The sequence below is a fragment of the Oncorhynchus tshawytscha genome, linkage group LG05, assembly GCF_018296145.1.
Source record: "Oncorhynchus tshawytscha isolate Ot180627B linkage group LG05, Otsh_v2.0, whole genome shotgun sequence".
Classification (NCBI taxonomy): Eukaryota; Metazoa; Chordata; class Actinopteri; order Salmoniformes; family Salmonidae; genus Oncorhynchus; species Oncorhynchus tshawytscha.
This window is the reverse complement of record NC_056433.1, coordinates 13,114,702-13,138,365: the sequence shown is the minus strand read 5'-3', so window position 1 is coordinate 13,138,365 and position 23,664 is coordinate 13,114,702. Positions and strand designations below refer to the sequence as shown.

Here is a 23,664-nt window from a genome sequence, read left to right as displayed (position 1 = left end):
TGATATACTTGTGAGCTATTGAGACCTGATTGAACTTAGACTGCGGTGCATGAGGCATTTTTAATGAAGGCCTACTCCTTAATTTGAAGAAGAAAAAAAACAATTGCAGCTCAGCCATGTCTCAAGGTGAGGAAAGAACTAAAAAATAACAACAGGAGAGCGTAACATTTGTGAATCAAACTCTTTCACAATGTATTTGTATTTTTTTCTATATCTTGGAGTGGTATGAGTAAGCAAACCCCTGTCTCCCACACTGAAACCCAGCACAATAAATAGTGATTTATGGTGCTCTGATTGCATCTGTCAGGTTTATTGTCAGGCTTATTTCCTCATTTTCTATTGATATAGGCACTGATAGTGATGCCGTTGCCGCAGGGCGGTCTCCAGGTAACTAAAGCCTGTCCTTGCTTTTGGTCTCTGCTCTTTGTTTAACTGTGGCATCTGTCATTTGGCCACAGGGACCCAACGGTTTACATTACAGATCCTCTTTCAGCTCTGAAACGGGTCGTCCTTAGGAAGAAAACCCTTCAAACCGAGGAGGCACAACTTAATTCGTTCATAGATTTTCATTTCCCATTCCAAAACGTTTTTGCTATGCTGTGCCATTCTGAACACAGCCCATATTAGAGGAAGTGAGTGAATGCCACCACCTTTCTTCCTGGTGTGTTTTCACATTATAGAACATTGCAGATAGTGTCAGCTTTATTAATTACAATTTTATGTCCAATTTTGCATGACAGAATATCGTGCCTGTTCTACAAAATGCATCTCTATCTGAAAATGTCACATTTCGCACCCTTCTGAACAGACACTTGCTCTATCTACACAGAGTATCTGTCACTGCAGACTTTTCTTTATCCTTCTAGGCTTATCATTTGGCACAGGACTGAATTACTAAGATTGTTGCATTTATTTGTTGCCAGGTAGGCATAAACCACTATGGGGCGAGGTCATGAATGAGAGGCCTTGTGGTCACTTGTTAAACTAAGCCGCCTGACTGGCAGATGTAGTAAAATGTTACATCATGTATAGGATGATAAGCGAGGAACTAGAGCAAGGGCGGCCTGGCTTGTCATCGCCATAGCAGCTGGAGTGATGGGGGAAGGGAGGAGGAGGGGGGCCGGGTCTCTGCGAGAGCCACATGGCTGCAGGCAGCCAATGGGTAGCCAGGGCCTAGGCACTGGGAAGTGAGCTGGAAAATGGGATTAAAGATGCACAGGAGAGACTAAGGACCCTGCTGACCTGCAAAACGACTAATCTGGGATTCACACCAGAGCGTCATCTCCATACCAAACGACTGAGGGAGGACCAAAGTCAGACCAGGGATCTCCTTTCTTCACAAAGTGTCAGAGCTGTGCATTTTCATGGCCAGCGTAAGCCAGAGACTACAGAATTAATATTAATAATCTACATTTACAACAACCCCATACATATTCTTCTCTGAAGGCCTAGTAATTTTCTGTTTTACACATGTGAAAGGTGTAGGATGAAGTTCCCGCTAGACCAGGGATGGGCAACTGGCAGCCGGCCACCCTTGTGTATATGTATATATATGATGTGGGTACGCAGAACCATGAGCCACTGTGGTCCCTCGTGATGAATAATGTTTTGTTTTTTTGTGGGATGCTGATCTAGGTTCAGTTTTGCATTTCCCCCACTGATGGTTAGGATTAGGGGAGAGGAAGCTTATCCTAGATCTGTCCCTTGAGGGAAACTTCACCCCGGAGCCAACGTGAACACATCAGTGTAGAAACAAACACGTACCGGGATGTTCTTGACTGCACACAGACTCCACCATGCCCAGCCGCAGGTAAGCTAGGCTATAGCATCGCTCCCAGAATGCCTGCAGTGACAGTTACACTAAATGCATCACAAGCATAGCTCCACAGGGTACCATGTCTTCATGCTCGGCTGCTCTGGTCTGGTTGATAAATGTTGTGGTTCGTGGCTGCTCCCCTTGAGTCAGCAAACACTAAAACTTGGCAAAGTGGCGGGGGGGGGGCAGGGTGATCTGCGGGGGAGACCAGGGTGATCTGCGGGGGAAGGCCAGGGTGATCTGTGCAGGGGGAGGCCAGGGTGATCTGCGGGGGGGAGGCCAGGGTGATCTGCGGGGGAAGGCCAGGATGATCTGCAGGGGGAGGCCAGGGTGATCTGCAGGGGGAGGCCAGGGTGATCTGCGGGGGAAGGCCAGGGTGACCTACGATGGAGGACAGTCTGAGGGGACGCAGGCAGATGAATGTCACAGTACAGCAACATGGCTGCAGCCACCAGCTCCTCCACCTTCCATGCCCAGTGACACCAAAGACCCACCAACTCCTCGGATAGGGGCATGTCCGGTACACACACACACACGCAGATACATAAACACACATACGCAGTACACAAGCATATACACAGTGACACACACGGTATATAAAAAGACCAAAGGATATAGACATGAAAACTGACTGACACCCCTGTTGTGATCGTGTGCCATTCAAACGTGTTCCACTGTCTCTCCCTCCTAGCTCTTGGCCCTCAGAGAGATGGGTAACACCTAGCGTGGCCCCCCAAGGGGCCCTAGTCGCCCCCGGCAGTCTTTGTTGTTTTGGTTGTCAGCCTCACATTAAGCACCCCAACTTTCCTGACTTGCTTACAGAAAGAGGGACGCTGGTACCATAACAGCCCCTCTGTAGGAAATGACCTTTGTGGTGACAGACAGACTCTTTTACATCGCACCGTGAGCCCTGCCATGTCCTCCTGACGTGTGTGTGTGTACGACACAGTGTGACGGCAGGAGAGAGAGACGAGTGACACGGGGGTAATTCAAAGATGCCTGTCACCACGGTATGCCCCTAGAGGGACTCTGCAGGTGGCCTTGTTAATTACATGACACCGCTGCTGAGGATTGATACTGTGTTTTGCTGGATCTTGATTCCCGATAGCCTCCCCTGTGTGCATGAGAGGGCACCATGGAAACAGCCCTAGTGGCAATGACCTTTTTGGGGCAATTAATAAGTGCACAGGTATAATTGGAATTAGATATTGTTGTCGCAAACTAGCCTGTCTACATGGGCCCCTGTCTTTCACAGAGTGCATCACAACAGGGAAGATGCTTGGTGATATGATGACAACGACGAGATCATTTCACACTAACAAGTTCAGGGTCATGCTCAATAGGCACTAAACAGAAGAAAGTGGACTGAAACGGAAGGAATACCTGCACGTGTCCAATGAGAAATGCTCATTTTTTGTTTTCTGTTGTAAAATGTTTTGCGATGGTGTTGCATGAATGAATATGACCCAGGTAAAGGGCTATTGATATCCCCGGATGGAGCGTGAGGTCTCTGTTTCGAGTTTCAACGTACCTCACAGTAATCAATACGCTCTGCAGATTTCATGGGTGCCTATCATCTAGCCTAGCTGGCCCACTCAACCTTAGAACAAACGCCAAACAACCGCCCTGTCAATGGAGGCAGTAAATCAATGAGTAGTGTTGTGTTGTAGGGTATCACTTTCTCTGTGATGAGGGTAGATCAGTTGATCACAAAATGTGGCACTTACTATGTGAGGTCAACTGCTAACAATGTCTAACACAGTGATTTATGATGCAGACTGATAATCATATTCATCATTGCTCTGGGACTGTGGGACAGACAGAGAACTCAGCCTGGCTGCCACATCTTCTCACAATGACAAGCTAAGCAGCAGAAAATGATTAAAGTCAATGAGGCATATGTAAAAAAAAACTAAAAAAACACCCAAGAGTGCTCAGGGCTGTCTGTATCTTGATATCCACTAGAATCTGAGCGGAATTGTAGAGTTCACGAAAATAATGTTTTTTTATTTACACTGGATATTCTATTCTCTTTTATTATATTTTGTTTTATTATATTCTAACTGGCATAGATGGACCTAATGTACTTTGATAAGTTATCAGATAGATGTGTGGAAGAACTAGACAATCACTCGAAGCTATTCTATTCTAACTTGCATGGACAGTGGCCACCTTCAGTTTTCAGTTTCATGGGGCAGGATAAAAGTAGAGTTAGCTTTTTCTGCCACCTTGTGGTGAGATACACACGTAGTGGCAGGTAGCCTCGCGTTTAAGTGCGTTGGGCCAGTAACTGAAAGGTCGCAAACTGAAAGGTCACTGATTCGAATCCACGAGCCGACTAGGCGAAAAAATCTGCCGATGTGCCCTTGAGCAAGACACTTACCCCGTAATTTCTCCTGTAAATCGCTCTGGGTAAGCGCGTCTCCTACATGACATGTGGGGTTCTGTGTACTTATTACATTACTACATTTTAATTTGGACAAATGCGGTGTGCAAATCTATTTCCCACGCAATCGTACTGTCTTTGATAGAACGTTTCCGTCACTGAGGTATCATCAGAACGGTTCCCGTCGGCAAAATAATTATTCCCCTTTAAACAACCGCGCCAAATCTCGCGGGTTTCAGATGCCTAGCAACCAGCAGCTTGTGTCTTCATTACAGCCAATCAGAGTATTCTATATGTAGTAGACGGACCAATCACATTGAAGAATTCAGGCACCAATTTGAAACCACCGCAAGGAATCCCTGCTTCCTTTTCGTCGCTTGTGTTATCAACATAAAACACGTTGTTTTGACGAGTAGTTAGCAAGCAATTTTATCAATACGTTATCGGAGAGATATAGTCAGCATTTACGTTTGCTAACGATATTTAAAAAAAGAAAACGTCCAGAATAGTCGTTATTGCTTTCGATAGATAGCTGCGTTAGCTACTTTGCATTGCAATCTGCATTTAGCTAACTAGTTATATACTAGTAACGTTAACGTTCGCTACGACAAAATGCCATCTCGTGTTGAAGATTATGAGGTGTTGTATACCATAGGGTCAGGGTCTTACGGAAAATGTCAGAAAATACGGAGGAAATCTGATGCCAAGGTAAGTGTTTCCGCCGTTTAGTAAGGCGTTGTTCGACCAACGTTAGCTAACTATGTTTGCGTTGCATACTCTCATTGCACCTGTCAAGGTAACCAGAGCCAGTGCGTAACGTTTGCCTCTGGGGGATGCTCTTGAGACGAGACAAAAGGTGTCCCCTAAGTGGACAGACATATTTTATTTTAGAAATGACCTCATTGGACATTAAGCGGGGAACAACACCAGGACTCCCCACATCAGCAATACTAAAGCATTTGCCATGTTTGCCTACAACTGTGAGGAACTGTGTGGTTTTATGATATGGCTCGTGTTTATATAGCTAACTGTACATATGAACCACACTGCTAACATTTAGCTAAACCAGGATTTGACGTAAAACAAACAGGTAGCTAGCAAGTACCCTACACTATGTATGTTTATCTTTAAAATGTTTTCCAACATCAACAAGCTTTGGCCAATCAATACATGTTTAGTTCTGTTGTCTGGGTTTCGTCATAGATTCTAGTTTGGAAGGAGTTGGACTACGGCACAATGGCTGAGAGCGAGAAGCAGATGCTGGTGTCCGAAGTCAATCTCCTGCGTGAACTGAAGCATCCAAACATTGTGAGATATTATGACCGTATCATTGACCGGACCAACACCACACTGTACATCGTTATGGAGCACTGTGAAGGCGGTGACCTCTCCAGCCTCATCACCAGATGCATCAAAGAAAGGTGTGTGTGTTTTGTGCTGACCTTGGTTCCCTTGTCCATCATGTGTCATGTATACACCTCTCTGATGGCCATCCCACTCTGACACTAGGTGGTGAACTGCGACAGTGCAACACCCTTTGTGAGTTTTGAATTTTTTATTTTATTTAACTAGGCAAGTTGGTTAAGAACAAATTCTTATTTACAATGACGGCCTATGAACAGTGGGTTAATTGCCTTGTTCAGGGGCAGAACGACAGATTCTTACCATGTCAGCTCGGAATTCGACCTAGCAACCTTTCAGTTACTGGCCCAACGCTCTAACCACTAGGCTACCTGCCACCCTGTAGGATGGTTATGGTTGAGTGGCCAGACAGAAGTCACTCTTCAGTAAAAGGCACATGACAGCCTGCTTGGAGTTTGCCAAAAGGCACCCAATGGACTCTCAGACAATGAGAAACAAGATTCTCTGGTCTGATGAAACCAAGATTAAACCCTTTGGCCTGGATGCCAAGTGTCATGTCTGGAGAGAACCTGGCACCATCCCTATGGTAGTGGCAGCATCATGATGTGGGGATGTTTTTCAGCGGCAGGGGATGGGAGGCTAGTCAGGATTGAGGGAAAGATGAACGGAGCGAAGTACAGAGATCCTTGATAACTTGCTCCAGAGCCTTGAACTGGTTCAAGGTTCACCTTCAACAGAACAACAACCATAAGCACACAGCCAAGACAATGCAAGAATGGCTTCGGGACAAGTCTCCTTACTGTCGTTGAGTGGCCCGGACTTGAACCCCGACAAAGAGCAGGGCAGCAACGCTCTCCATCCAACCTAACAGTGCTTGAAAGGATCTGCAGAGAAGAATGGGAGAAACTCCCCAAATTTCAGCGTGCCAAGCTTGTAGCATCATACCCAAGAAGACTCGTGGCTGTAATCGCTGCCAAAGGTACTTCAACAAAGACTGAGTAAAGGGTCGGAATACTTATGTAAATGTGTTCTTTCATTTATTTATACATTTGCAAAAATGTCAACCTGTTTGCGTTGTCATTATGGGGTATTGTGTAGATTGATGAGGGGGGATAAAAACAATTTAGTTTTAAAATAAGGCTGTAACATAACAATGTGGAAGTCGAGGTCTGAATTCTTTCCGAATGCACTGTATACACACACACATTCATGCTACATACACATCACAACTGCTGCTACCAGACACTTATTATATTGCCCAGTTTATACCCCCCCATACACGTGTGTATTTTGGACTATAAATTGCGTGTTCCTGTATTATACTTGTGCTAAAATGTTTATTCTATTGAGCCATTTACTTTATGTTTGCATTTTTATTATTTATTGTTGCATTGTTGAGAAGAAACCTGCAAGAAAGCATTTCGTTAGACATCGTCCATGTGTATCCCTTACATGTGACTAATGAAACTTGTATGTTGTGTTCCTGGTGTCCAGGCGTTACTTGGAGGAGGAATTCATCATGCGAGTCATGGCACAGCTCACTCTTGCCCTGAAGGACTGCCATCGCCGGAGCAATGGTGGGGCCACAGTGCTGCACAGAGATCTTAAGCCCGCCAATATCTTCCTGGATGTTAAGCAGAATGTCAAGCTTGGCGACTTTGGTCTCGCACGTATCCTGAACCATGACACCAGTTTCGCAAAGACTTTTGTCGGGACCCCATACTACATGTCTCCTGTGAGTCCGTAGCAAAGGCAATCATATAATTGTGAATCCTATACTCCAAGTCGCTATTCATGTCATGAACAAGTAGCCCTGTGAACAACGGCCACCGTGGGGGATAACTGCAGTTCGCCATCTGCGACCTTTCAACAGCCTAGATTTACTGTGGTCTTTGGGAGATGGGTTCTCAATCTCTTCCAATGTTTTGATTATTGCTTGAATATTCGGTGAGATTACATTTGATTGTGATCTTAGAATACCTATTTTTGATGCAGTAGTTCACTAGAACAGTGCTTCCCAACCCGGGTTACTAGGACGCCTTGGGGGCACTTGGCCTATTCACAAGGGGTTGAAGAGAAGATTCATGAGATCAGAGGCCTACTGATAAAATTCACATGAGGGGGTACTCCAGGGTTACTCCGGGCAGAGAGAAATTTATTTGATGGTATAGTATCTGAGAAAGGTTGGGAACCACTGAGCTAGAATACTAAAGGTCAATGATATAGGTTGTGGCAAAGTTAGCCAAAGGGAATTTTAACTGATTTGAAGTGTTTAAGTATTATGCAGTTGATTGTCTACAATGACACATTATATTACGCAGGACATTCATACGAGCCTTACAATCCAATTTAGAATCCAAAAGTAGTGTGAAATGCACTCCTAAGCAAAGTGTATATAGAGGCCTTTTTTGCTGGCGGTCTGTACTCCCTTGTGTTTTCCCCCACGGCGGGGAAATTGTCAATACCGACTCGAACTATGATTATGGTTTAAAAGTATCTTCTTTTTTTTTTCATTGTGATTTTAGAGAAATACTCAGCTTCTCTAATCAGTTTTTCAATGTGTGGACACTTTTTCATATTTTACAGGAACAAATAAATCGCATGTCCTACAATGAGAAATCAGATATCTGGTCCTTGGGGTGCTTGTTGTACGAACTCTGTGCCTTATCGTGAGTAACCTTGCCTGTCATCTCTATTCTTACTCAATATCCCCCAGTCAATGCATTAGATGAGATTAAAGTCTTGACGCATGCATTTCTTCCATGTAGGCCTCCTTTCACAGCTTATAACCAAAAAGAGCTGGCAGAGAAGATCCGAGAGGGAAAGTTTAGGAGAATCCCCTACCGGTATTCAGAGGAGCTGAATACACTCCTGTCCAGAATGCTCCATTTAAAGGTTTGGAACATGTTTCACAGCACTGATCTCCATATGAAATTCAGGGCATCTTGTGAGCAACTCCTCACTGCTGCACTTCTGTTGAGATGATTGTTTGTCTGAATCACCAAGCATGTAATTTTGCTCGATATACAATTTCAACGTCAAGAGATTTGAATCCCTCACTCCCTTGTACTCAAACTGCCAGTTTGCTTTGTCGATTTGACTGTTGTGCCTTGTTGCCAGGACTACCTGAGGCCCTCCGTTGAGTCCATTCTCCAGAGCAGCCTGTTGGCGGACCTGGTCGCCGATGAACTTAGGCGGGCACAGGCAAGACACCGGAGGAGGTCGGCTGATCCAGAGAAACCAAAGCCTGCAGAGTCTTCAACCACCCCTACTATTGCGGCGCTGAGGCTGAAGGAGCAGGTGCTGCGGCACAGGGAGAAGGCCCTGAAGGAGCGAGAGGAGAGGCTGGAGCGTGAGTGTCATTTGCCCTTATCAGGGTCGGGCTCAATTCTGGTTTTAGCTCAGCCAATTCAGGAAGTGAATGTCCATTTCAATTAATGTCCTGAATTGACAATGTATTCAACCCCTAACCCTGGACCCTATAATGTCCTAGTCACAGTGAGAACCTGTGGTGTTGGAACGTGCATGTTTTTTGGGGTCAGTCTTGTTGAAATGATTGGTTGTAAAGGAGGTCAATGTGTCACTGGCTATGCTACCGAGTATACACAGACTGACTTGTTTGTAACCTGAGGTATGTTTAATTTAAATCTGGTGAATGTGTTCCTCCTACAGAGCGGGAGCAGGAGCTTTGTGTTCGCGAGAGACTATCAAATGAGAAGCTTGCCAGGTAAAACGGTGCTCTCTTGGATCACTTAATTTACCTGAAATGCAGCAAACTGCTGTTTGTCAGACTAAATCCTAAGGCTTTAATCCTCCTCCAAGCTGTGCTAATGCTACTTTTGCTTCCTGCTTTGGTGTTATAATCTCATCGCTTGCTATAAAACTGCAAGCGGGTATAATCCATTTTGACTCCCAACAATGTTTGCTTTTGGTTTTAGAGCGGAGAGTTTGTTGAAGAGCTACAACTTGGTGAAACAGCAGAAGGCCCTACCACTGCTCTATTCCAATGAAATGGGTATGGGAGTCAAGCGAAGGCCTCTGGACCACCTGAACATTGAGAAGAACTGAGCATTGCATTGTGTTCACTTCTGTAATTGGGGAAATTTGAGCATTTTAGTGTATTTATTCATTTTAACCTTGTGAATGTGTATATATATTTTTTAGTGCAATAAAACCTGCAACAAACATAGGGTGGGAACCAGGAGGTAAATGAGGGATACTTGTTTTGCTTTGTAATTGAAGTTCAATATAATATACAGTAGCCATGGGGTAACCATGTTTTTAAATTAAATACAAGGGGGAAGCATATTTGATTGTCAAGTTGTGAATTTTAACATTTCTGGGTAGTCTGAAAAATCCCAGAGGACCCTCCTTTGTAGAATGCTTTATCTGAGCTGTTTTTTGTAGAGTTCAATAAAATTGTATAACTCTTTGCCGTCTTGGCCCCTTAGATGAGGGAGAGGAGAACGTTTCACCTGGAAAGAAGGTCCATTTTGCCGGAGAAAGCAAAGAGAACCAGAGGCCAGATCAGAAGCAGAGTGTGAAGAGCCAGGAGCTGGGGCTGAAGAAGAGGCTACAGGCAGCCAACATGCGGGCCCAGGCCCTGGGGGAGGTGGAGAGGCTCTATCAGCTCAAGAGCTGGCAGATCCTAGGCATCCGCTAGCCCACAGTCTGCTGCTTAGGGCCTGACTATCAGTGTCATGTGGATGGATGAATATATGGTTGTCAGAGGTGTGACCCAGAAGTATCAGGTCTCTGCTTTAGTTTTCCTGACTAACATTAGTTTCAGAGCTATTGAAACCTAGTGGTCCATTGGGAAATTATGTAGCTTTTAATTTATTTGTATCATGGTGATTGGTTTATACTATGGTGAAATGACCAAAATATTGTGTGCCAGATATATTTTTTTGTGGTGTTTTGTGTTTTTTTCAACCTTGACATTTAAAATATGTTATTGATGCACAGAATTGCACTCAAGTTCTGATTTGTGAATAAGTGATTTATAACTACTATGTACATACTGTATGGTGGCATTAAAATATATTTTAAGGGCAATGTTAGTACATTATCTGAAGATGTATAAATAGGTGTACACTCCTGCATACACTTCTGTTCTGGAAATATGTCAATGTTTTGCAAATATGATATTGGGATGGGTTGGCAAAGAACAGGCACTGTTGACCTTCAACAAATGTCTGTTGCAGACAGGTCCACTTTCTGAATAACTGTCAACTGATTGACCTTTGTCCTTAATACTTTATTCTACCTTTGCCCTTGAATGGTCTCCTATTCATTTCAAAGGGGCATCATGTACTTTATTTTGGTTGCATGATGAAGTTCAGTTCTTGGTAAATGTGTTTCTAAACTTCATTTACATGTTTTTGTTTTCTAAACATAAGCAGTTTGCATAGAAGTTTGGCCATGAAAATGATGTGGGAACATAAGTAGAGTATCCTCTTGTGAACATTAAAGGCAGACTTAATCAGTGATTACTGTTGCAGAATGTAGACCTACATTATCTCTTCTAAATGAAAGGTTTCTGTTGCATGTGTTGAGCTCCATTCACACCAAGTAAAGAGTTTATCTGGTGATTGACTAGCTTCACTTGAAACAATGTAAAGGGAAACACTTGCAGCCTGTTGATGTACTGTACATTTAAAGGTTTGTAGTTATTAGTATCTCCCACATGATGTAGATGTCCTTTTCTCTTCAAAGCACCTCCAACAAAGCGAATCATGTGAATGTGATGGCCCAGCCTTAGATGCATTCAAAGTTCAGTTTATTTAAGTAGGACATTTTAACCCTCGAAGATGTTTGAACAGAGGGTGAAAAAAATACACCATTTTTATTTATAATGATAGTCTAGTAGGCCAAGTCTTTTCAGTTTGTAATAGTGCTTGACATGCAGTCTAACCTAATGTATTTTGGATTTATACTTTTTTGTTACCACACAGAAATAAGACAAGGGGTCCGTGTGAAGATGCTACACACTATCCTAAAAATATGAGTCAGAATTTTGGATGAGTTCGCGGCGCATTCCAAACGATGACGTTGAAACGTTTGCATTACGTAACGGGCTCCGCCCACGTGAAACGGTTGTAAAAATTGACCAACCAAATTGTACTTTATCTCTAACAACCAATAGCAAAATACCAGGGCTTTCCTCTAGTTATGTGTGGAAAGTGGAAACTTAAGCAGCTCGGGTGCAAAGTTCCATGCTGCGTTCACATAATGTCGGAAATTCAGAATCTCCGATTTAAAATTAACATAAGTTATTTGCCAGGAGCTTCTTATTGTTTGATTCTGATACTTCCCAAGTGGTTAAACTCGGTATAATTTTTCTACAACGAGCAAGCAAGTCGAACATTTCTGAGTTTCCGACAAGATAGGAACGTGGCATTACTTTCTGTTGAACTGTCAACTGATTGACCTTTGTCCTTGCTTTATTGTTCCTTTACCCTTGAATTGTCTCCTGTTTTTCATCTCAAATTGGCATCATGTACATTATTTTGGTTGCATGAAGTTCAACTCTTGGTATGTATGTTTCTAAACTTAATTTACATTTTTACATAATAAGTTTGCATTTAAATTTGGTCATGTAAATTATGTGGGAACATAACATGTAGTGAATGGCCTCTTGTAAACATTTAATGCCGATGTAATCAGAGTGATTACTGTCGCAGAATGTATATCTACATTATCTATTTTTCTACATGGAAGGTTTCTGTTGCATGCATTGATCTCCATGCACACCTCGTAAAGAGTTTATCTGGTGATTGACTGGCTTGTTTCACTTCAAACAATGGAATGGGAAACTAAATGTACAGCCCGGTGATGTACGTAGGCTATTGTGTATCTAAAGGGTTGTAGTTATCAGTATCTCCCACATGAGGTCGTCGTTTATCCTTATATTTTCTCTTCATGTTGGAAAGGTTGAAAGATGTTTCGATAGTGGCTTTGGAGAAATCTGCAGGTAAAGCGCTTCCACCAACGTGAATCCTGTGAATGTGAGGGCCCAGTCCTAGATGCATTCAAAGTTGTTTATTCTATTGAAGTATTGCCAGGACATTTAACCTCTCAAAAGTGTTTTAACAGATTGCGAAATAATACGTCGATTTTTATTTAAACCTATAGTCTAGTAGGACTAGTCATCTTTTCAGTTGGGTGTTTGAAACGTAGTCTAACCTAATGTATTTCGGATGGATAACATTTTGTTAACCACAGAAATAAGACAAGGGGCCGTGTGCCGATGCTACACACCATCCTAAAAAATGATGAGTCAGAATGTTGGAGGAGTCCGCAACGTCTAAATGTTTGCATTACTCAACGTGGCTACATAGCAACGACGGGCTCCGTCCACGTGAAATGGTTGTATAAATTGACCAACCAAATTCTACTTTATCCCTAACAACCAATAGCAAAAGACCAGGGCGTGCCCCTCCGACGCCTTATTCCGTGTGGAAACTTTACCGGCTCGGGTGCAAAGTTTCAGCCGTCTGCAAATCGGAGTCTACGGTCAACGTTTCTGGAATATGCCCTTGTCTTTGAATGTTCCCAATTGTCTGCTTTTGAGGAACCAACATCGGTCTTAGCTGTATCTGGAATTGGAGTCGGTGGTAATCGTACGACAATGACGAATTGTTAGCGACCGTATAAATATTTACAAGACGTGGTGGAATCGCATCATATGCCTATCGATTGGCTCGCATGTTGTAGCTAACGTTACAGCTAGTATACCGTAACATCGTACGTGCATATCGTAAGCTAGCTAGCTAGCTATAGCTATCTCAGTTAGCGTTAACAAGTGATCAGCGGAGAGAAATGGCTTGTGAACCTAATCGTGTGCGGCTAATATGCATGCTTTCATTGACTTTTGGCTTTTTTATCGTGGAGGTTGTCGTCAGTCGGATCACTGCATCTTTAGCAATGCTTTCGGACTCCTTTCATATGCTATCGGATGTCATAGCGCTGCTTGTGGCTCTGGTGGCCGTGCGCTTCGCTCAGAAAACACAGTCGACAAATAAAAACACATTCGGATGGATCCGGGCTGAGGTGATGGGGGCTCTGGTCAACGCAGTGTTCCTCACAGCTCTCTGTTTTACCATAATATTGGAGGCCGTCGAGCGATTCACCAACCCACATGAAATCGAGAAACCCCATGTAGTTATCGGTGTGGGGGCCGCAGGGCTCCTGGTCAACCTCCTCGGGCTGTGCTTGTTCCACGGACACGCAGGTGGTGGACACGGGCACTCCCACGGAGGAGGAGGCCATTCTCATGGAAATAAGAAAAACAAGCGGGGTAAACTATGCAAGTCAGAAAGACCGAATGGATCATCAGGAGAGGAGACCAACAACCTGGTAGGAAGCCACAACAGCCCCCCTAATGGCGTCAACACCGAGAGACGTAGACATGGTGAGTTATGTTAATCATTTGTCAATTACAGTAGCTAGCTATGCTGTAACCACTGTACTTGGCTAGCTATGTGGTTTTATCGATTTAAAATAAGATATTTTATTGGGGAGTGGGGGCAGACGGAGCACACACTCACACAATCTCACACAGACAGGGAATTTATTAAAATAACTGAAACTTCTGGGATTTTGCTGACTAAATAACGTAGATGTAGCAATCATTAGTCCATCTAACCTATCTCTGTGGTGTTCTTGTTAAGGATGGAATTGCCCGAGACTCAATTAAATATATGCAAAACAAAAACCATTATTTTTTTATTTTTTTAGTATTTTTTTGAGAACCACGGATAATCGGTGGGGTCGATATGAACCTTTTGTAGTCTGTTCGTACTTCTCGATCATTGCAAAAATGCTGCTATGCAAGCTGCCAATCACTGCCTGAGCCAGGAGTACTGCACAATGACGAGGAATGTCCAGCAGAGAAAATCAGCAGCGTGCTAGCTCGTTCTCCAACAGATAGGTGAAGTATTGAGAGATATGGATGAGTTGACAGTGTCCTAAATCGAACTCCTGTTGCAAATATTAGTTTAGTTAATTTACCAATAATAGGGCTCATGTGGAGTTGTTTAGAGATGCGTCCTGGAGTCTAAAATTAAATCCAGATCATGGAAATTGACAAAAAATAATAGTTTCATAATCATCCCTGATCCCAAAACATGACATTACGTGGACCTATTTTCATTTAATATATGTCCTTTTATATTCTCAAACTAAAGGCAGTGCCTATATGATGTCCTTCCATACAGGTGTGGCATGCTGGAGTGATGCTTCTATGCAAATATTGTTGATCAGTAAGCTAATATAAGTCCCAAATGGAAGTTTGAATATGCATTCAACTGTATTGTAAGTAGGCGTATGCCATCTTAATTTACCCAGTTAGTCAAGAGATTTACCATTAAAATAAAATGTATCTTATCTAGTAGAATCGTAGAAACATTGTCAAATGTATTGTTTGATTTTAGAATGAGATATTCTGTCATCAAAATGTAATGATATTGCAAATTCAGATTCAACTTTGTTTGCAGAAAGAATGGGGTGTCAGCTATGACATAACACCTTAGGTAAAAAAAATAAGTGGATTTACATCCGGTAACAGAATTGCAGTAACGGAATATTATCATGGGTCCCTGAACTGTACTACACAGAAATGCATAATTGTTTATATGAATGTCATTGTCATCATGGTGACGTATCATAAATGGGTACACAAATGTATAAACATGCAATATCCTCCGTTTTTATATTTAGGTATTATTCTACACACGGGCTATTATTTTATAGAGCTCCGTCATCAAACAAGATCCAATTTGGTTGGACCGGACCAAATCTGAGCCAACCATAGACACCTATGTTTCACAAGAGTTGACATTAAAGCTCCGCACATAACAGTAGAGTATAGTACAGTAAATTATTGTGTACTCTACTGAACTTTACTCTACTTTTCTTTACTGTACTACACTCTTTGATGTATTGAATGTACTGTACCAATCATGGATGGCCATGTTTGGACCAAATGAAGGTCAGTCCAGACGTCTATGGGCGTTGAAATTAAGGCCAGGGCGGACTGCCCAAATTTCATCTGAACATAAGCCTAACAGTATGCCAGAGGAAAGGAGAACAGTACAGTCGACCCAATTGTGGTTTGTGACTACTTTGATTTCCCATTGTAGCCAATACAATTTCAGGAAGTCTGTTACTGATTTGGTAACACATTAGTTTTAATCACTTCATAATTGAACTAATTGATAGGTCTACCTTGTTACTTCTGTGAAATGTCATTATCCTCCCTCTATGAGTGAGAGAAATTAGAAAATATCTTGAAGATATGCAGGTTTTTGGCAATGGAATTTCAAGGCACAAGGTCAGGTTTCTTAAACTTACAAAAGGCTGAAAATTGTCCTAAACTAAATGTGTTTATTAGTTGGTAGGGGTGTTTACTTCAACATTTGTTTTTGTTGTGTTTCTAATACCCTTTTTATCAAAGCCTATTCATACTTTTTAGGATGGAAAATGATTGTCAAAAAAAATGTGCGTGTATATACAGTACCAGTAAAAAGTTTGGACACCTACTTTTTCAAGGGTTTTTCTTTATTTTAACTATTTTCTACATTGCAGTATAATAGTGAAGACAAACTATGCAATAACACATGGAATCATGTAGTAACCAGGAGTGTTAAACAAGTCAAAACATATATTTTAGATTCTTCAAAGTAGCCATGCTTTGCCTTGATGACAACTTTGCACACTCTTGGCATTCTCTCAACCAGCATCATGAGGAATGGTTTTCCAACAGTCTTGAAGGAGTTCCCACATATGCTGAGCACTTGTTGGCTGCTTTTCCTTCACTCTGCGGTCCAACGCATCCCAAACCATCTCAATTGGGTTGAGGTTGGGTGATTGTGGAGGCCAGGCCATTTGATGCAGCACTCTATCACTGTCCTTTTTAGTCAAATAGCCCGCCCTTACACAGCCTGGAGGTGTGTTTTGGGTCATTGTCCTGTTGAAAAACAAATGATAGTCCCACTAAGCTCAAACCAGATGGTGTATCACTGCAGAATGCTGTGGTAGCCATGCTGGTTGAGTGTGCCTTGAATTCTAAATAAATCAGTGTCACCATCACACCACCTACATGCTTCACGGTGGGAGCCACCCATGTGGAGCTCATCTGTTCACCTACTCTGCGTCTAACAAAGACAGAGGTTGAAACCAAGAATCTACAATTTGGACTCATCAGACAAAAGACCGATTTCCACTGGTCTAATGTCCATTGCTCGTGTTTCTTGGCCCAAGCAAGTCTCTTATTATTGGTGTCCTTTAGTAGTGGTTTCTTTTCAGCAATTCGGCCATGAAGGCCTGATTTTCAAGCAGTCTCCTCTGAACAGTTAATGTTGATGTGTCTGTTACTTGGAACTCTGTGAAGCATTTATTTGGGCTGCAATCTTAGGTGCAGTTAACGCTAATGAAAATATCCTCTGCAGCAGAGCTAACTTTGGGTCTTCCTTTCCTGTGGCGGTCCTCATGAGAGCCAGTTTCATCATAGCGCTTGATTTTTGCAACTGCACTTGGTTAAACTTTAAAAGTTCTTGAAATGTTCCGGACTGACCTTCCTGTCTTAAAGTAATGATGGACTGTTTCTCTTTGCTTATTTGCGCTGTTCTTGCCATAATATGGACTTGGTCTTTTACCAAATAGGGCTGTCTTCTGTATAACACCCCTACCTTGTCACAACACAACTGATTGGCTCAAATGCATTAAGAAGATACAAGTTCATATGTGGAATTTCTTTCCAAAGTACACCTGTTAATTGAAATGCATTCCAGGTGACTACCTCATGAAGCTGGTTGAGAGAATGCCAAGAGTGTGCAACACTGTCATCAAGGCAAAGGGTGGCTACTTAGATTTGTTTTAACACTTTTTTTTTTTCTTACTACATGATTCCATATGTGTTATTTCATAGTTTTGATGTTTTCACTATTATTCTACAATGCAAAGAATACTAAAAATAAAGAAAAACCCTTGAATGAGTAAGAGTGTCCAAACTTTTGACTGGTACTGTACATATGTGTGTCGTAATTTCTCAAAAATAAACTCTTAGCTTTCATTTGACACCCAATTTGACATGCTTATATGGACTTCACATGTTGGTCCTCATGGGTCCTTTTTACATGGAAATGACCTTAAAACCTGTTGATATTTCTGCCTTTGAGGAGGGACATTCAACACAACTGCCCTGTTGATCAAGATACCAGTCTCACATGGTCTTGGCTGTGTTTCTTCTGTAGTATTGTAGATGGATCAATATCCACTACAATCTCAAAGGTGTAACTGCGCTGATGTGTGTCTCCTGGCTTGGGCATCATCAGTATCATCTGTTGCCCTGTAAGCTGTAGGAGCCTTTTTACCAGACCAGTCAAAGCTGTATTGGCAGCGTCATGATGAAATCCAGCCAGTCGCTTTAAGTTTTGAACAGGAACCGGGACAGGGCTGTTATCTTCATAAACTTCAGCGACTGGTATCAGCAGTGACTTGATACAGAACAACATGGTCCATGGCTGTGTCCATTCTGCACACCCATTTTGAAGTACCTTTAGCAGAGTTAATGAGAGCGCAAGACAGACCTTGTAACCCATTCATTATTTTCATCACTTTAGGAAACCATGTTTTATGTCGTTATCAGGCAATAACTGGATAATTATGACCTCTGAGGTTCTGCCTCTGAGCTTGTCAGTGAAAGACCTAATGGTTCCTTAACCTGTGCCCCCTTCACCCTCACTGTAACATAAGTTTGTTTTGAGTTGATCTTTGTTATCGGAAGAATCTAGCCCCCACTCAGCCTGCAGATGTCTTGCATCAGGGCTGTCTAACTCATTCCACGGAGGGCCGAGTGTCTGCAGCTTTTTGTTTTTTTCCTTTCAAGTAAGACCTATACAACCAGCTGAGGGGAGTTCCTTTCTAATTAGTGACCTTAATTCATCAATCAAGTACAAGAGATGGAAACACTCGCAGACACTTGGCCCTCCGTGGAATGAGTATGACGTGTTTTACATGGTGGCGGACAAGTCATGACATGTTACAAAACCAAACTGGTGGGAGTTCCACCATCCTGATTTGGTTACTCCAATTGCATTGGGTAAGTTTCATGAATATTTGAACTGTTACACATTCAAATCGTGACCTTTTTATGAAGACACGTAATCTCTATTGTCACTACTGGTGCTGCTACACCCATAACAGGAAGTTGGCTCCACAAAACCCATGTGTTTATAAGCCATTTTTCTTTCTGTTTATAATTGTGTTAAATCACTGTCACATGCCTTCAGGGATTCATGTCCCCTATTGTTTTATCATATAAACAGGATATCATGATTTAGACTTGGTGATCCTCCAGTTTCAGGTAAAACACTGTTTGACCATCTTCTTGCTGATACTAAGGTTTGGGAACTGAGTGCTGCCCTATGCCTTGCTTCCTGTTGGTACAGAAAAGGGTAGAATCAGGAGACTGTCATTTGCCCCCTACCCTAGGCCTGTCAGGCTCTGCCAGTTTCAATAAATTGAGCCCATCTCTCTTCTCCGTGCACTGGTCGCTGCCACCCAGCCATACATCATCGAAGGCATTGACCGACACCCGGACTATAAGCCCGATGATTTTCCCCTACGTCGCTGTGTGCCAAGCCAGAGGCTATTAGTCTAGCACTAGTTCTGGTACCATTGGCCATTATGTAACTGTATGAGCTTTAGCGTAGTGCTAGGCCGTCTCACTTGTCTGCAGACAATTTGAAGCTCCTCGAGGTGTTAAGCAGGGGAGTCTGTTGGGATTGGTTAATTTACTGGCTTCCACCACCACACTGGTTGTAGTTCATGTCTAGAACTGGTTGGTTAATTTACTGGCTTCCACCACCACACTGGTTGTAGTTCATGTCTAGAACTGGTTGGTTAATTTACTGGCTTCCACCACCACACTGGTTGTAGTTCATGTCTAGAACTGGTTGGTTAATTTACTGGCTTCCACCAATACACTGGTTGTAGTTCATGTCTAGAACTGGAGGCCTGCCTCGGGTGATGTATTATGGCCTATTTTCTTTCCCACGTCAAAGTAAATGGGTTTCCTGTCTAACACGACTTAGCTTCCTATGATGGTGTTTATCACCTGGGGCAGCCGTAACTTACGGTACCTCAACCATGTCCTCCAAAAACCCAGACGCAGTCATCAATCATTATGCTCTGTTTGGGTCAGTAGTTGGACCAGTCAGCTGATAAATTGCAGCTGGACACGTGAGTCATTCACGATTTATGTATTAATCATTCCTCGTCTTTGAAAAAAAACAACCTCAATTTTCTTTTCTCCATCCCTTGGAAGAGTCCCCACCATTTTCTCTGACATTCCTCCTTCTGTCCTCGAATGTGGGCTCTGTAAAAATGCATCCTTTCTACCTATCGGAATTGCCTGTCATTGGGGATAGGTGAAAGCAGAGTGACCACTATCTAATCACTTATAGGTTGATGCTTATTTCAAGGTAGCTAAGAAAGAAGGAAGGAAGGATGAATTTGTGACAGGGCTGTGCTTTTGCCTCCCTTGTACTTCTTTAACCCCTCGTCTCTGTCTTCTTCCTTCAGAGATTGTTTGTAACGACAGTGAGATGCAGATGAACGGCAGCGCTCCCTACGAGGAGCTGGACTACAGCCACGACGAGGCCTCGCTCAACATGCGCGGCGTCTTCCTACACGTGCTGGGCGACGCCCTGGGCTCTGTCATCGTGGTGGTCAACGCCCTCATCTTCACCTTCGTATGGCGGCCGTGCCCGCCCGGCGAGACCTGCTTCAACCCATGCATCGACAGCCACTCCACCGACGGCAACAGTTCTAGCTTTCAACGGACCGTGGTGGGACCGTGCTGGGTGCTGTACCTGGACCCCACGCTGTGCATCATCATGGTGGGTATCCTGCTCTACACCACCTACCCACTGCTCAAGGAGTCTGCACTGATCCTCCTGCAGACGGTGCCCAAGCAGATCGACATGCATCGCCTCAACGAGCGGCTGCTCTTGCTGGACGGCGTGCTGGCCATCCACGAACTGCACATCTGGCAACTGGCGGGCTCACGCATCATCGCCACGGCGCACATAAAGTGTCACGACCCCACATCCTACATGGACGTGGCCAAGCGCATCAAGGACTTCTTCCATGACGAGGGCATCCACGCCACCACCATCCAGCCTGAGTTTGTTACCATCAACTCCGAGTCAAGTGCCTCCCTCTGCGAGCTCTCCTGCCGGACACAGTGCGCACCTAAGCTGTGTTGTGGCGCTGCTGATAAGCTGGGCGTGGCTGGTGCTGGTCCGGTAGGCTCGGAGAAGATCCTGAGTGGTGAGGGGAATGCGCTGGCGGCCTCGGCCATAGATGTAATCAACGAGACCCCACAGGGAGCAGCAGTCCTGGAGCAGGCGGCCACTGCAGTTGTCCAGGTGGTTCCTCAGCCGGAGCCCGAGGTCGTCATCACCCGAGAGGTGGAGTCTTCTCTGTGAGAGAGACCAGACCAGACAGTCAGAGGAGTTTTTCTTTTCTTTTCAAGTGCGGGCTAAACTTGCCGACGGGTTGTCGTTTGTACAGCGCTCTCGGTTTCTGGAGACGGGTTGAAAAATGGCTCCGCCGCGGTCTGGTTTGATGACACCCTCTGTTCTGAGCCCTTAACCCTCCCACTGCCTACCCCACCTCCACAACCTACCCCTAGCCACCTTTACCTCCTGACCCCCCTCACCCCTGACCCACTCTCTGAGTGTCACAGAGAGCAGCACATTGATGATACTTGTGACTTCACCTCTCACCCAGGCTGGGGTTCAGCCTGGTCTGGCCTGCTGCATGTGTGGCCTACCCCTCATTAGCACCATGTTGTGATGTGTGTGTGTGTGGTCCTGTCCCTCCATGGTGTCTCTGTGCCAAAGCTTCTCAATGCAGGGCAGAAGGGACAAGGGGAGACTCCAACAAGGACAAAGAGCAAATACTACATATGCAAGGCAACGCACACCTGTCTACTCCGCAGGTTTTTAAAATCGATCTCTGAACCTTTCATTTTATGTATTATTACATTTCTGTTGGATAGGCTTTGAACGTCTCTATTTTATTAGCCTTGGGCGCCCAATGGAAAATGATTATATTACAACAAAAATATTTATGTATTTAAGTTTAGTAATGATCTATTTCTCTCTGTCAATGCTTTCATAATATTTAGTTTGGATGATGGATTACATTTTTTGTAATTGTTCTGCCACTTGAATATTTGACCAACCATCTATGCTGTAGACTTTTTTTTGTTGAAATCGTGCATTTTACTTTTAATTAAGACTTTTCTGGCCTTGACTCTGTTTTAATGGCTGTTGTGAGTTGAATGCAGATGCTGTGTTTAAAAAATTAAACTCACACCTCGCCTTTTATTTCAAACTGATTTTAAATGGCACTGAGTACAGTTGGAATAAGTACTGTAGGTTAGCCTAGCTTGTATTGGCAAACTTCGACAAACATCAAATCGGCCTTGCAAGCCTGTGCGTCTATCACTGAAATAAATGTGTACTACAAAATGTCAACAACTATATTGTTTTAAATCTATGCTGGAGGACATTCAGATGGGTTGTTGAAATTCATACTAATATTCCTCATGAATATGTTGAGGAAGGGACCTAGTCAAAATCCATGCTGAAGGTTTTTAGTTTCTAGTCCTTCTGCTGTGACGTTGCATGACCAAACTGAAGTGTTCTTTGAATCACAGAGCTTCAAAACAAGCTAACAGTGCTGCAAGACAGTAGCCTACTTCCTCGTTTTCTCAGATAGCAAGAATAACTTTTATCAAAATGTCACTTGGGCCTAAGCTTCTCCTTTCTTTGTAGTGAATGAGTTTGTTAGGCTTCATGTGCCGATTTGACAGTAATCTTAGTGGCCTTTTTTAATAGAAGGAAATCTGATCATTCCTCATCCAGTATCATTTATTATCAACATCACAAAGATATCGTTTTATATGATGATTCAAGGATGCATTTCAGATATCCACTCAAAGTGAATGTGTATGCAGTATAGAAGCATTGTATTGGGAAATGCATTTTGACACGTTCCTTTGTTTTGAAAATGTCTGGTTACTATTATTCGGTGTCTGAGACTCGATCTCTCTGTGCAAATTGAGTTGTCGTTTTTTGGATTTTAGATATGTGTTTTTGATATATTACAGTACCTGTCAATGTGTCATTGTGAAAATTAAACATGCTTGTTTGGTACAGTTAAGTTGTTTTGTGTCTGTCTATTTACATACTGTTTCTTTGGACATTAGGTCTACACTTAAGTCACACACTCAGTTAATATCTGCAATGATACTGATCCATCAGACTGGTCTAGAAGTAAGACCATTAAAGCCACTTGAAGGCCTTAGAAAATACATGTAACCATACTGCTTCTTAGCCATTTCAAATGCAGTCTTCCACAATAAATCTACATTGAAAGTGAATCTACAGTACGTTTGAAAGGGAATCTATAGTGGGAACAAATGTAATTCGTGACTGAGAATTAGCGTCCATCTCCAGGCAGGGCAGTATGCCATATTAGCCCCTGGCCTAGCTCTGTAGCCCAGTGAACAGCCCTGAGGCAGGTGGCCTTATGTAAGTAGCCCTGGGGAGCATTCCACAAAGCCAAACTGCTCTAGTAGTCTATACAGCATTCCAGTGTCCTGCTGCCTCTCTGCCTACATTTACCTGGCCTTTACCAGGCCAGACTGAACACTGCACTCACTGTTTCACTTTATTTACATTTGAGTCCCAGGCTGCTACCCATAGTGATTGGGAAATGTGACCAAATGGTTCAGGGAGGTGGGGGTCGGCCTCTATTGTCTGGGTTTAAAGTTTTTTTTTTTCCTCTGTAACACCATTTAGAATGGGATTTTGTATGTATTGAAATAGTCTCTAGAAAGAATAAAGCTGATCAGGTGGCAATTTGACAGAAGCCATTGTCAGAACATTAACTTGAATTGGGATGCATGTTCTATAGACAGAATTATAGCAATAGAATGTTCCCTCTGGCCATCAACCATAGCTGAAAGCTTAACATTTTAGTATATATTTTTTTCCTTTTAACTATGCAAGTCAGTTAAGAA

At 43.2% G+C, this 23,664-nt stretch overlaps 2 protein-coding genes across 2 annotated transcripts; both read left to right on the top strand.

Moving 5' to 3' along the window:
- The first annotated feature begins 4,518 nt into the window (after positions 1–4,518).
- Positions 4,519–11,053, top strand: nek2 (NIMA-related kinase 2). The gene is made up of 9 exons (XM_024419709.2): positions 4,519–4,910; positions 5,406–5,623; positions 7,059–7,299; positions 8,151–8,233; positions 8,333–8,459; positions 8,685–8,916; positions 9,237–9,291; positions 9,503–9,579; positions 10,016–11,053. Exons 1-9 carry the CDS (start codon positions 4,815–4,817, stop codon positions 10,225–10,227), a joined length of 1,341 nt encoding a protein of 446 aa, XP_024275477.1. The 5' UTR covers positions 4,519–4,814; the 3' UTR covers positions 10,228–11,053.
- Positions 11,054–11,786: 733 nt separating this feature from the next.
- Positions 11,787–22,802, top strand: slc30a1a (solute carrier family 30 member 1a). The gene is made up of 2 exons (XM_024419708.2): positions 11,787–13,977; positions 20,151–22,802. The coding sequence occupies exons 1-2, from the start codon at positions 13,386–13,388 to the stop codon at positions 21,056–21,058; spliced, it is 1,500 nt and encodes a 499-aa protein (XP_024275476.1). The 5' UTR covers positions 11,787–13,385; the 3' UTR covers positions 21,059–22,802.
- The last annotated feature ends 862 nt before the right edge of the window (positions 22,803–23,664 follow it).

Bases quoted from the DNA above. Each gene is read 5' to 3' on its own strand.
- nek2 (XM_024419709.2), top strand. From the start codon at position 4,815: ATGCCATCTCGTGTTGAAGATTATGAGGTGTTGTATACCATAGGGTCA. The intron at 8,234-8,332 runs GTGAGTAACCTT...TCTTCCATGTAG, and splicing joins TACGAACTCTGTGCCTTATC to GCCTCCTTTCACAGCTTATA. The intron at 9,580-10,015 runs GTATGGGAGTCA...TTGGCCCCTTAG, and splicing joins GCTCTATTCCAATGAAATGG to ATGAGGGAGAGGAGAACGTT.
- slc30a1a (XM_024419708.2), top strand. From the start codon at position 13,386: ATGGCTTGTGAACCTAATCGTGTGCGGCTAATATGCATGCTTTCATTG. The intron at 13,978-20,150 runs GTGAGTTATGTT...TTCTTCCTTCAG, and splicing joins CACCGAGAGACGTAGACATG to AGATTGTTTGTAACGACAGT.